This window comes from Apis laboriosa, unplaced genomic scaffold (genome assembly GCF_014066325.1).
Source record: "Apis laboriosa isolate Shangri-la unplaced genomic scaffold, ASM1406632v1 scaffold4_cov146, whole genome shotgun sequence".
In the NCBI taxonomy this organism is placed as follows: Eukaryota; Metazoa; Arthropoda; class Insecta; order Hymenoptera; family Apidae; genus Apis; species Apis laboriosa.
The window spans coordinates 181,811-195,863 of NW_025223501.1; the positions used below are offsets into that span (position 1 = coordinate 181,811).

The following is a 14,053-nucleotide window of genomic DNA, read 5'->3' on the forward strand; positions in this document are numbered from 1 at the left end:
AGCCTTTCCTTATTTCCTTCAATTCTATGACATTGTCTTCAAGAATCAAAATCTATTTTGCTCAAGAAGAGAATAGCTCAAATTGAACTTTAGGATAGTGAAATGGATTGAAGATTGCTTAAGCCAAATTTAATTCTAAATCATCAAATTTTTGTCTCTATGTCGGGAAAACTAATGATTAACTACCTAAAATATCTATATGCTTTTAGGGTTTTAGGGATTCCAAATAATTAGCCGATAATACTGAAAGTGATACAAGCTGAAGAAATCTATTATAACTACTTTTATGTCTTACTCATCCCTGGTAAATTACCTTTAATAAACTTATTAGATTAATTGCTATATTTCATTTAATTAAATTTATATTAAAATAGGATGTTTTTTGATTGAAAATAGCCAATAAGGCAACAGAGGTTAACAGAAACCTGTGTACATAAAATAATAAATAAAGATCAATTGATCTAATTTGATTAATCTAATCATTTATTTTCTCATGTCTTAATTTAACCTCTTTATTTTATTTGCTGAATTAAGAAGTATGATTATGTTTAATAAAGAAGCCAAGTCCTGTATATAATCCTGTAAAAAACATAGCCATGATAGTAATGATGGAAAGATATAATGTCAAAGAGATTATGAAATGAGATAAAATAATATTAATAATTTTTAGTATCTGAATTTTTTAAATTTCTTGAGTCTTTTTTTTTTTTTTTTAAAGAATATCTGAAATCAAGTGACAATAAATTCATTAACCCTTTATAAATATATCAATATGAAAAATAAGATAATCTGAAATATAATCTGAAAAGAAACATAAATAAAATATAATGCAATTAGATACTATATAATTAAATATATAATTAAATGAATTAAAGATAAAAAGCTCTCAAGATTTATAGAAACTTATAATTTTAAGGAAATTAATCATTCCAACTTTATTTCATTTTATAAAGGATTAACAATAAGGTCAACAATAATGTCTAACAGATTATAAAGAGATCTAATGAACTTTAGAAAATTCAATAAAAGATTTAAATCGAAACAAATATTGAAATAGAGAGAATGACTTGAAACAAATAACCAGAGAACTTATAATTCTTCAATTCAATCCTTAACATAAGGAGCGCACGATTTGCTTAAACTTTCTTTTAATCTTTTTTTTTTTTTTTTTTTTTCTGTAGCTAATGCAGGATATATCGCAAGATCAAAAGGGCTAAAACATGAGGTACGCATCATCGAGGTAACACGGCAAAGAACTCAAATGAAAATGCAAACCAAGGTAAACAACGTTTTCAAACATAAAAAACTAAATGAGAAAAATTAAAAAATGTATATATGTAAAATAAACGTACATATATAATATATTTTTTGATTATACGCCTGCACAGATTATGCCACTGCATGAATGTTTCTTCACAGTAAATCAAAAATTAAAAATTAACATGTGGATATCACTTGATATTAATTATAGAGATATAATAATCTTTATATCCTTATTTTTTTTTAATTCAATATTTTTCTATAAAAAGTTTTCATGAATAATGTTATTTTCATGAAAAATATTAAGCAAGATACAGACTAACGTCAATTTTTTCTTCATTACTTCTTAACCTCTTACCTGTGAAGATTCATTCACAATATAACAACCCATATTTCGCAAAAGATGGTTAAAAAGAGAACAACATGATTCTATGATGATATATGCAATAATAATCGTTATTATCATAATACGGTCGATGACAAATACATATCGTTCAACAGAAATGCTGAATATAGCCGACTGGTAGCGAAAATGCCTAGAATTCGGAGCCAGAACGACGGAGGACTCATCGAACCGAGGCCAAAGAAAGAAAAAATCGGAACGTCGCGTGTGCGACTGTTCTTTATTAATATTTCTTTTTTTTTTTTTTTTAAACCATCTTGTTATTTTTTCTCTTTTTCTCGTATTATTTTGATATTGTTTAACTTTATCCCAGGAACAGGGAGAGGGGAACCCAAGAGAACGCTGACTTCCGAGCGATGGCATGAGAGTGAGAGATAGGGATAGTTACCTGTGTCTGTAGTCGTGTTAGACCACGGATCCATAGAATTTGTCCTGCGCGCGGCTTTTTATCCGAGTCAGGGTCGAATTTCTCATCTCCTAGATTGATCGCACTGATATCATCCGGCTGGCCGCGGCCCCATCTGTTTTTAAAAAACATGAAACCAATTCTTCATCACTCGATCCCTGTTATACACATGGTCTATAATCAAAGTACGTTTTTTTTTTTTAAGAGAAAGATTTTGATTTTTTTTTTTTTTTTTTTTTTTTTAAGATTTGGCTGACTGATGACGCGTAGAGCCGGCTCCTCGACGCACTGCACCAAAAATTTTCACAATTCTACGATCTTTCCCCTCGCTCCTTAGCTTGGATACCTAACCACGTTATTTCTTTAACGGTGTCGATGATGCTGGCTAATTTAAATTCTTTCTTTTTTAGTGATAGATAATCGACTGACAGTGGCACAACGGTGATCAGAAGTGGCTGAGAAAGGAAAGCAAACGAACAGAGAGACATATAGGCTGTTTCAGAGTTGCTAGACATATAATAGATATCCAAGTTTCAATATGAATATAAGTTTTTTTCTGATTTAAAAATAAATTTACTGTGAACATTCATTTTTTTACGTTGCTCTATTATATGTCTTCATTCATATACTTATTTATATATTCTATTACATTATATGCATATTTTTTTCTTCTAATGAATTTTGCTTTCAGTAAGTAATGTGTATTATTGAAAAGTTTTTTTGAAGAGACTTGCAACTACGAAACAGCCAGTAATATATGCACACATACAAGAAAAATGTTGCGACGTGTAAAAGAATGAGCCAACGAACGAGGGGATGCAATGTGAGGTGCAATGCGGACAAAGTGAGCGATAAATGCGGCTTTCTTGATGAAGAACGATCGTATGTATGGATGTGATGTATCTATGTAGCATGTGATGTGCATGATGACAAAAGAGATACTTTTGAGCTTGTTAGGAAAAGGGCGACAGCGATAAATATAATTGACAAAAAAAGAAAAAAAAAGTGAAAAAAAATAAATACAATGATAATGAGAGGGAGGATCGAAATATTTTGAGGAATGGTGCCCACATGATCTGGTAAATTTTAAGATTAAATGTGAGATCTTGGTATTTGATTTTTTTTTCTGAACATATTCCTCTTTTTCTCTTTTGTTTTTTTTTTTTTTTTTGGTTCATTTTTTTTTTTTTCATTCAGAAACGAGTTTAAATGGCGTATATGTACAATTTCTGGTTTCCTCTGTTACATGTGCTGTTAATTCATCCAGGGAGATGCAAGATCTCCGTTACCTGTACAGGAGGGATAATTTTTCAAGTAAAGCTCAAGAAAAATCCGCAACTACTTCTCTATATATCCTACAACAAATGGCTCAGTAAAAGCTTCAACAAAGCGCGAATGCAGAAGATTAATATTAAAAGATGTGAGAATAGAACCCCATATTATTATATGCATATATTTCATTACTTCATTTTCCATAATTGCAACACGTGCTTATATATTGCGGATCAGGACAACCACACAGAAGCATCCCATTATACATATATGTATATACCCTATATTGATAATCATTTCTTTTATTTAATTTATGTTTATGTTATTTTTTTCAATGTTTCTTTTCTTCTATTTTGCCTTTTTATCATTGTTAGTACGCTCAACGCGAGAGCAGCGAAAATTGTTAGTCCCAATTCGCAAGGTATTTTCGTATCCTAACCTCATCTTGCGAATTGGGAGATGACCTAAGCGGACAGAGAGAAATAAATGCAGAGAATGAAAAAAATCGGTTTGAAAAGAAGAAAGTTCGGCTCTGTGCGTGTGATGAATAGAAATGGGGATCGAGAAAGAACAAGAACCAGAGATGGGAAGAGACAAACAAGAAGGAGAGAAATATATATAAGATGTATAGACATAAAAACAGATAGAGAAACAGAAAAAAAGAGAGAAAGACAGAGATAAATAGTTAAAAGTTACAAGTTATTGAAAGAACATAGTCGAAACAGGTCCGGCGAGAGAATAGAGTGATTACAGATAAAGCGCTAAGCGCAAAAATATCACTTATTATAATAATAACTCTAATTATTCCGAATTTTCAGCTTTGAACTTCGGAATCAAAAGTTTATAAACTTGAACTCAGTTCAAACACGCTACTGAGATCCCTTGCACCACAAACAAAAACGCAAATATATTACAATATATGTGTGATATATTGTTAATGACGAGCATAGTGAATCGTCAAAACGCTGTTTTCATTAGTTACTCTTTCACACAAACAAGTACGTAGACGTCAGAGAAGGATCTTCAGTCATGCAATGACTAATATTGAAGTTTAAGTTTTTTAAAACAAAATACGAGTAACAGTTTACTATCCACCAAGCAAACTAATACTCATTTTTTCCAATATAAACTCTACGTACTACAGTATCTAAATAAATAAATACATGCTTAACAAATTTCCAAAATTTTACTTCCATAATAATATTAATATTCCAGATAATGATATTTTTAAATATCTTTTTGAATTTTTTATGATACTTTATAACATTCTCATATTCATTTCTTCCATTAATTGTGAGTTCAAAATATTTTAAATAAAGACTTGTCTATACTGACAAACATTGTCCTCAAACAATGTACATTATTTGTCAAAACATGTACATTATTTGTCAGCAGTCAAGGAATATTGTTGGATCATGCACACAGATCATATACAGAAAGTGTCGTGTGTTCACATTTAGTTTATCAGTTGAAATATAGACCAATAGTTAATCGTGAGTTGTCCCAGGATATATTTTATCTTCTATTATCTACAGATTGTCGAAAAATAATTATTTGTCAGTATAGATTAACCCTTTTATTTGTTCTCTGTAGAATAATTTTTAACTTCTTCTTATACCTATAATTCAAAAATATATACAATCTATATTCAGATACTGTGGTACTTTCTTATTCAATTTTCTATCTTCGAACATTCAAAGTTTCTTTCTCAGAAGAAACTTGGAACATTTTATCACTTGGCCAGCATTAACGTAAAATTAGAAGAAGAGGGGAGCGAGGGAACAATTGAGCACGCGCGTTTCATTCTTGTCCAATGTATTCAATTCAAATCACAGTGTTCATCATATCATTATTTAAATTGGATTCCTTTCAATATCCGAGCATCTAAGGAGCATGCTACGTAAAGCGGTATACTAATATGGAGTGAAAGACATATGACGAGCAAAAGCAATAGAAAAAGGAATTATAATAAAAGCGAAAACATAAACCAATAGAAGCGCTACGATATATCATATACAGCTATCAATAATAATAATTAATATGAGTTCCACGATGCATATCTCCCTTCTATTACACCTTTACACGATACCAATACTAATGATACTTATCTTGGTAGTGTCTTTTTCACTATAGATGTTGCTACACTTATATTTCATAAATTATATGCAAATATACGTATAATAATGACGGATGTTCGTTGTATAACAGAAAATATTGTCCTAATAATATATGTACAAAAATATTTGAATATTTTTCTATATTAATATTGAGAAATATGCGCATAATTATGTAAAAATAGAAATTAATTAATTCCTATAATTAATATCGAAGATATAATATTTGAGAAGGGGAAATTTTTCATAAATATTATATTTCATAAATGTAATTTTCAAGAATTGCATATAAAATTAATACAATATTTTTTATACAACTATTATCCATTGTCAATTTTCCAATAAGACATTTTATATTCGTACACAATAGATAAACGCAGAAGAATCGTATTTAATTATTAAACACTTTTTAGATATATATAAATATAAATATATATAATAAATCTTCCTCGATAAACAATTCGATTGAGATAAAGAGGTTCATGCAAAGGCGATTGTCGTGTATTAGGAAGATCTCGATAAAAGCTCGTAGAAGCTGCATATAATAACCCGTTAGAATTCAAATTATAATTGTGCTTTCAATTTTTAAAATTAATTAATTTATAAACAAGACACACGTTAATGCGTGCTTGTTAAATTCATTCTTAAAGCTTCAAAAGTTTTCATATTGTTATTAATTAAGAAATTTACTTCTGTATAATGTAACGCGTTCCTGTTGCGTCACACAATGCAAGAAAGTAAGAAAAAATCTTCACTTCTTCCCATTTTACATTCTCTTAATTTAATTAATAATATGATTGATTTAATTCATAGGTCCTAGATGCTTTTTAAAGTGATTGCTATATATATTGATTTTCAATTTATTCTCTTTGACTTTCAGATAAAAAAAAATTAGAAAAAAAGATAATAAAGAAAATTATACGATAAAAACGGAAGAGAAATCGAAAAGAATACGTAATAAAAAAATATCATTCTAAAATATTTTGCTTGAGAACGCAACATGGGCGAAACCATTATTTTTTATCTAAATTAGGCCAAAGGCTGCGCCCGCTAAACTGAACAGAAGTATCTCTTATCATCTAGACACTAAAGAAAATGGTAATCTTTTTACGTGAATATGTTTATAACTTACGAAAGGATTTTAGGAATCTTGCGCGTAGGAATAGTTGTAATTACTTGGCCCCACAATAGAGTACCGACTCCGAAGAATAGGCACCACATCCATTGTTCTAATGTGAGAGCTTTCGTGCTGAACGCCATTTTACCATATTGTATGATAACTACCTAGAAAACAGACGTAGGATTTTATTAAAAGGATACAAGAAATAATAATTGCGATATCACCCAAATGTAAAGCGACTTCTCTTGCATCCGTTTCTGTTTAGCTGGAATCTTTATTAATTTATTATTTAATTAGATAGAAGAAAAAAGTAATATTCTATCTAAAAGATAATTGTTAGATAGCTAAAAACAAGTATTAATAAATTCTTCTATAATAGATTCAAAATCTACATTATACTATGCTAGATTTCACTATAGATTTATCAAAATAATATTTAAGATTTCTAATATTCTACAATATTAATTTCTATTCCTAATTTCATATATAACGAAGAGAATGAGGACAAATACAAATACAATATCATCAAATACATAATCATAGTTTTAATGATAATCTTAATAGTATTGTTATAATTATTAGATAATTCCTTCGTATCATCCAAAGATTACTTTTTTTTTTATATTATATATATACACACACACACACACAATTATCTTAACATCGACCTTTATTCGAAATGATGAGTTATCAGATCATAAGTACCGATATGATATTATCGATCGATATTATCTTTAAGTGAAAAAATCATTCTGTAAGATAATTTACCTGCGATAGACATGTCATGATCCAGATAGTGTAAAAGATGGGATTGGTGAATATTCCTTGGAAGACATTACGCTGACCATGGATTTTTCTAGCGTTAAATTCGTTGAAAAGTGTCATCATGACGAATGTATTAAAGATAATAGTAAAGTGTTGCGTTGGACCGCCGCCAGCCTGCGCAACTCCTCGGCCTGTTTCGATGTCGAGCATCTTATCACCTATTAAACATATTTCTCCATTGAAAGAATGTAACCGTTTCGTTCATCTTAAAATCCAAAAAAAGAAATTACTTATATAAATTCATTTAAAGTATTAATTTGATATTGATTTGAACTATTTTTTTTTTTTTCTATTAATATTATATTGTTACTCGTTAATATTGAATTGTTCGAAAAGAATAATAAACTTATTATTTAATATCCTTTGGATTCAAGATGATACAGAAAAAGTATAAAGATAAAACGGTAAAAAACAGTAATATTTACCAACGAAAAGAAGCATAAAAATTACAGTCAACTGATAGATAGCTTGGCCAAGAATATTCTTCATCATTGTCCTGGAAATGAGCGGTTTCGTGCGACCATAGGGTTTACGAAGAAGAAGATCAGGCGTAGGCATTTCGGTGGCCAATGCAAGAGATGCTAATGTGTCCATGATTAAGTTCACCCACAACATCTGCACCGCTTTAAGAGGGGAATCTTGCACGGCACATGCCCCGATAAAAGCAACTATAACAGCGACGATATTGACGGTCAATTGAAACTGCAAGAACTTTGCTATACTATCGTAGACGTTTCTACCCCACATAACTGCCTTCACGATCGACGAAAAATTATCATCCGTTAAGATGATATCGGAAGCTTCCTTGGCGACGTCGGTGCCAGCGATACCCATGGCAAAACCGACATCAGCCTTTTTCAAAGCGGGGCCGTCGTTCGTTCCATCACCAGTTACAGCAACAACTTCGCGACTCACGCTCGCTTTGCTATCGATTATGCCTTTTACGAGTGTATACTTGTCTGTAGGTGACGATCTAGCCAACACCCTTAACCTCGGCCACACTTTGTCCAACAAATGTTGTTGTACTTCGCCATTGCTATCGCGAATCCTCCTATTGAACTCTTTGCCTTCGAGGATCAGGAAATCTTCGTTTGGTTTCAAAATTCCACATTTCAAAGCAATGGAACGCGCAGTATTTATATTGTCTCCAGTCACCATTCGCACAGTGATGCCTGCTTTTTGACACTTTCTGATCGCTTCCGGCACCTCAGGCCGTACCGGATCCTCGATACCCACAATGCACAAACACGTGAGATTGTTCACGACATTTTCCTCGTCATCCCAATTCGGCTCGTTGTCGATATGAACCTGATTAATTTCTGCCTTTCCAGGAACGAAATCGCGATACGCGATGCAGATAGTACGGAGACCGTCACACGCCATCGGCTCGATCACGTTCTTTACCAGACGCTCTTGCATCTCTTTGGTAAATTTTTCCAAATGACCTTCACGACCATATATAAAGGCACATCTGGAACAATGAAAAAAAATCAAAATCAAAGAAACGTTAAAAGAATATCGAAACAAATGACGATTGACAAGAATTTTAATTTAAAATCTGATTTTATGAATCATTGTGCGTGTACAAAATAACTCGCATCTTAATTGAAATATCTTATTCATAACGTTATCATGAATATAAATGAGAAAGAATCTGGAACGAATAAACGATTAAAAATTTAAAAAGAAATAAACGCACTTCTTCATGATGATCTCGGAAGCGCCCTTGGTAAAGAGCCTGTATCCACCACCTTTCCTCGGGATGGCGGTGGACATGCTCTTCCTAACGCTATTGAACGTGTACACCCGCGTGAAAGTTTCCTCAGGTTGATCGTCTCGTATCGTCTGATAGTTCATGCCCAGGGCTATTACAAATCCAAGTAAGGCACATTCGGTTTTATTGCCGACTTGAAGCGGCAAATCTGTAGGTTCCTGCGCAGGCATTATTCTGGATGTGTACGCCGAATTAATAGAAATAGCTTGAACCATTAAGTTTCCGACATGCGACGGGATATCCGAAAACTGCGGGGTTATTTTACTCATCTTTTCGCATATGTACGATTGAACAACGGTCATTCGGTTGGTTGTCAGGGTACCAGTCTTGTCCGAACAGATTGCCGTCGCGTTACCCATCGTTTCACAAGCATCCAAATGACGCACCAAGTTGTTGTCTTTCATCATTTTCTATAAATATAAAATTATACAAATTCTTCGATTATCAACAGTTTTCTTTCGTACGATTTCAAGGATAAATAAAATATATACGATCTGAAAAGTTAGTTGTTTCTTTTTAGCATAAAAAGAAACAAAGAAAAAATTTAATTTAAGGTAAAAAAAAAAAAAAAATTTCCAGAATACTCAAGTGCATGTTTTTGATCGATTGATGTTATATCATCTCGTTCGTACAAAGCTAGATATCGATATTTTTATCAAATGCTTTTCAAATTATATTTGAATAATTTAATTTTAAAAGAATAAATTTAATAAATAGTCACCTTAACGGAATAAGCAAGGGAGAGGGTAACAGCTAGAGGAAGACCTTCGGGAACGGCAACTACAAGTACCGTTACACCAATGATCAAATGCCGCACCAAATCACCAGCGTATGTATTTTTCCAACTTTTCCCCTCCACGTAAAATGTGGTAACGCAGAACTGAATGACTAGAATGACAACGGTAAGCACTGCTATGGTCGAGCCGGCGTAACCGATTTGTATGGCGAGTTTAGTTAGCTTGGCTTGTAAAACACTCTTCTCTTTTTTTCCTTCAGGTGCGTGGCTAACTGCATGGTGGTTCTCCGCAGGTTCAGGCTTGGCTGCGCTCACATGGCTGTTCCCAGTTATTTCTTCATCTGTTTCATTAATAACATACACATTCGTATTAAATTTCTTTATAAATATTGTTTGAAGCTCGATTCCCTTTTTATCTTTTTTCTTTTTATTTATATCCGTTAATTAACTTTTATATATCGCGTTTTTTTTTTACATGAATTCAGTACTTATTCGCCATATGCTCGATTTTTTTTCACGGATATATATATATATATATATATATATATATAAAATCATTTCCATCCTTGAATCTAGTGAAAACACTATCTCATATAAATTTCTCATACAAATTTCAAAACGAACAATCTCGATATTTTTTCGTTTTTCATTAGCTGTTTCTATATTCATTGTTGTTTAGAAAAATGAAATAAAATAAGAATTTCATGTCTTCAGCTCATGATCGATTTCAAACTGAGCTTATTATGAATAAGTACCCAACAAAACGTTAATATCTGATAGGATTCATATTAGAACTCTACTATAACTCGAATTCTTAATAGTACTCTTACTACCGTATATTTAAATATACGAAATATTCGAATTTTGGTTTGAAATTATAGCTATTCAATTTGCATCTATTCAAATCTGAATATCCGAACAATAGTAAGAGCCTTAGTTATAAAACTATATGATTTAAAGATAATATTTCAAAAATAGGAAAATTAGAAAAACATGGATTATTTGATTTTTAATCCTAATATATATACTAATTTCATTGAGATGTAGAAGAATCAGGCAAATAATGGAATCGAGTTTCCTTATAATACATTTACAACTACATATATTGCATTTACATATTTTTCAACTAATATTAAGATATTAAACGATACTGGTGACTAGTATTAGTAATCAGTATCTATTGAAGAAAGGGAAGAAGAAATGTAGACATAATAATATAAGCCGGTAATAAAGAGAGATAATCATACGAGTTAATCGAAAGGCATAACATGTTATACGTTAAGAAACATAGACACGTAAAATAATTATAAAGTGTATAAAATAGAGAAGGGGGGGGAAAGAGAGGGAGAGAGAGAGGGAGAGGGAGAGGGAGAGGGAGGGAGAGGGAGGGAGGGGGAGAGAGAGAGAGAGAGAGAGAGAGAGAGAGAGAGAGAGAGAGAGAGAGAGAGAGCATTACAAAAAAATAATAATCAGAAGCTATACAAAAGTGTATAGTAGCGATTAGGATTCTTCTTTAAATATGCAAAATCCATTGCTATTTGAAAGCATTCACAGAATCAAACGTAACAGAAGGTACAGAGAAGCACGGATGAGATACGATTCTACTTTTTCATGTTTTTTTTTTTTTTTTTTCTCATTCACGTTATACGAGAGCATACTAAGAAGACGAAATAGAACGAAAATGAAAAAAAAAATATAGATCGATTTTTAAGAAACATAAGACAGTCTTCGTGTTGCATATACATATATATGTATACAGGGTAAGTCACATAAGATGTTATAACTTGTTTTCTCTAAAATCACTACATATATCGATATAATTGTTATTTTTAATTACGTGATTTTTAGGATTTAAGCTGAAACAAATTTTTTACTGATTTATTCTTTAGATTTGAAAAATTTCATACTCTAAATAGGGGAAAAAAATAAATCCTACATAAATTAATAATATATATATTAATAACGTATGGTTTGAGAATTATTTTATATTAAATGTCCAAAATATTGTCTATATTCAATTGCAAAAATATATATATTCATTTTTATAACAATCTAAATCCAAATTTGCATAATTATTATTTTCTTCTTAAAAAATTCATATAAATAATAATCGAAAATAATACAAATAGTATTAAAAAAAGAAAAATAAAATATTATTTCAGAGAGGGGAATAATTATTTGAATTTTTTCAAAACTATTTACATTATTAAATGATTAACTCTTATGAACTTTCTAATTGATATATAAATAAATAAATAAATTATCTCAATATCTATAATATTTTTAAATTTTAGAGAAGACAACTTGATAACACATGTGAGTCGCACTATATAGGATATCTCTCTATGAAAATTTATTCTACATGGAAAGATAAATCAAAAAAAGGAATAATGTTTTTTCATCTGATACTTCGTTTTCGAGAAAATCGAGTTTAAAAATTTATATAAATGTACATAAATTTTGTCAATTTTTGATGACATATAAGTAAATTATTGAAAAAAGATTATTCTACATATGAAAATAAATACAAATATAGTAAAAAATACAGAATAAAAATTTTTATTTAAAGATTACTTTTCAAGAAAATCTAATTTGAAACTATTTTTAATCTCGATTTTATATATATATATATATATATATATATATATAAAAGAACGAGGACTCAAACGACAAAATGTTATTCTAAATTTTTTACTTATTTTCACATGTAGAATAATCTCTTACCGATAATTGACTCGTATCCAATTGTAAATTTTCAAACTTGATTTATTCGAAGATGAAGCCTTAAACGACTTAAAATTTATAGTCTTTTCTTTCGACTCATTTTTGCATGTAGAATCACCTTCTGCTCGCTTATACCACCTATCCTAAAACATTCTGCATATGCATATACAGTATGTATGTATATGTATAATGCAATAAACAGAATAGACAAAGTGATATAAAGGACAAGAATTTAAAATCAAAAATTCTCCTATACATTTTTGATTATAATTTGAAATTTTTTTGTGTCATGTGCACTTTCTAGAAAAATAAAAGGCAATCTATAAAGAAAAAAGAAAGGAAAGAAAGAAAAACAAGTGAATTAAAATTTAAAAAAAAAAAGAGGAAAAAAAATACGCGCGCGTGCTCGTTTAATATATACGTAAATATTGAAGATTAAAATAATGAACAGTAATGATTTATGATAATACTTTATTCACCTGTTAATGACTTCTTCTTCCGCTGCTTCTTAGCCTCTAGATAAAAAAACGCATGCAAAACAAAATTGATTAGCAATCTATCTAAAAATGTAATATGCCAGTTATGCCATATTTGTAAATTCTCTTACATTCTTAATCTCTCAATTTCTATCTGTGTATTCTATCCTCATATATCCTAACGAAATACTTATTATAAATAAACAGCATTTATTTCAAACAGAAGATTTATTTCTCTCTTATAAATACTAATCCATATTTTGTTGTATTTGTTGTTAATCATTTATAAAAATATGTTATATAAAATTCAAAGAATTTCCCAAATTGTGCAACATACATACACAACAGCGTAAATCATAAAAAAGTATTGGATTTAAATCTATTTAATCCCTTATAAATAGCAATAAGATCGATTCTTGCTATTATATTTAAAAATTAAAATTGTTTATGTTTCTAATTTTTAATATTAATTATTATATAGAAATTATTTTATATTGAATATTATATAGAAATATAGCATCTAATAATATATAAAAATAAGAAATGATTTTTCGTTTTTAAGAAAGTTGATCATAAAAATTCAAGTATGTACTATTTGACAATTATTTATATTTTGTACAATGAAAAAAATAATTACAATAATTGTTTGGTCAATTATTAAAATTATTTATTATTAAAAATTTTTATTTCATATCTTTCGTATTGTAATAATAAGTCGTTATTTATAATAATTATTATTATACTTTATGAGATGAGACGATCAAATAAATGTCTTTGTCACGAATTTTTCAAATCAATTTTCTCAAAAATGAAGTCTCTTATCGACAAATTATAATTTATATTTTCGATCCATCTTTTCATAAAATTACCTTCCTATCATCCAAATTACTCGTTTCATTTCATTTATTTCATATTCTGTAAAAATTATTCGTAATGATTTATG

The 14,053-nt window shown here is 29.8% G+C and overlaps 2 protein-coding genes across 22 annotated transcripts in view; one reads left to right on the forward strand and one right to left on the reverse strand.

Annotated features, from left to right (window-relative positions):
- Positions 1–2,807, forward strand: part of LOC122717003 (CXXC-type zinc finger protein 1-like) — a 38,383-nt gene extending 35,576 nt beyond the window's left edge. Inside the window, exon 7 of one of the 2 annotated variants that reach the window (XM_043940632.1) lies at positions 2,316–2,807. The gene's annotated coding sequence lies outside the window, so the exon portion shown is untranslated. Of the gene's footprint in view, positions 1–1,181; positions 2,045–2,315 lie in introns of those variants that run through there. The other variant, XM_043940631.1, reaches the window with a different exon arrangement.
- The window catches only part of LOC122717000 (plasma membrane calcium-transporting ATPase 3), a 67,563-nt gene that overhangs the window by 24,756 nt on the left and 28,754 nt on the right, over positions 1–14,053 (reverse strand). For 19 of the 20 annotated variants that reach the window (XR_006347130.1, XR_006347126.1, XR_006347131.1 and 16 more), the window contains 7 exons: positions 13,114–13,149; positions 9,896–10,251; positions 9,100–9,584; positions 7,826–8,871; positions 7,344–7,558; positions 6,588–6,739; positions 2,052–2,184 (listed from right to left, as the gene is read on the reverse strand). Coding sequence is in view for 14 of the 20 variants with exons in the window: in XM_043940623.1 (XP_043796558.1) it covers positions 2,052–2,184; positions 6,588–6,739; positions 7,344–7,558; positions 7,826–8,871; positions 9,100–9,584; positions 9,896–10,251; positions 13,114–13,149 (2,423 nt within the window). In the remaining 6 variants the exon portion in view is untranslated. The remainder of the gene's footprint in view (positions 1–2,051; positions 2,185–6,587; positions 6,740–7,343; positions 7,559–7,825; positions 8,872–9,099; positions 9,585–9,895; positions 10,252–13,113; positions 13,150–14,053) is intronic. The other variant, XM_043940620.1, reaches the window with a different exon arrangement.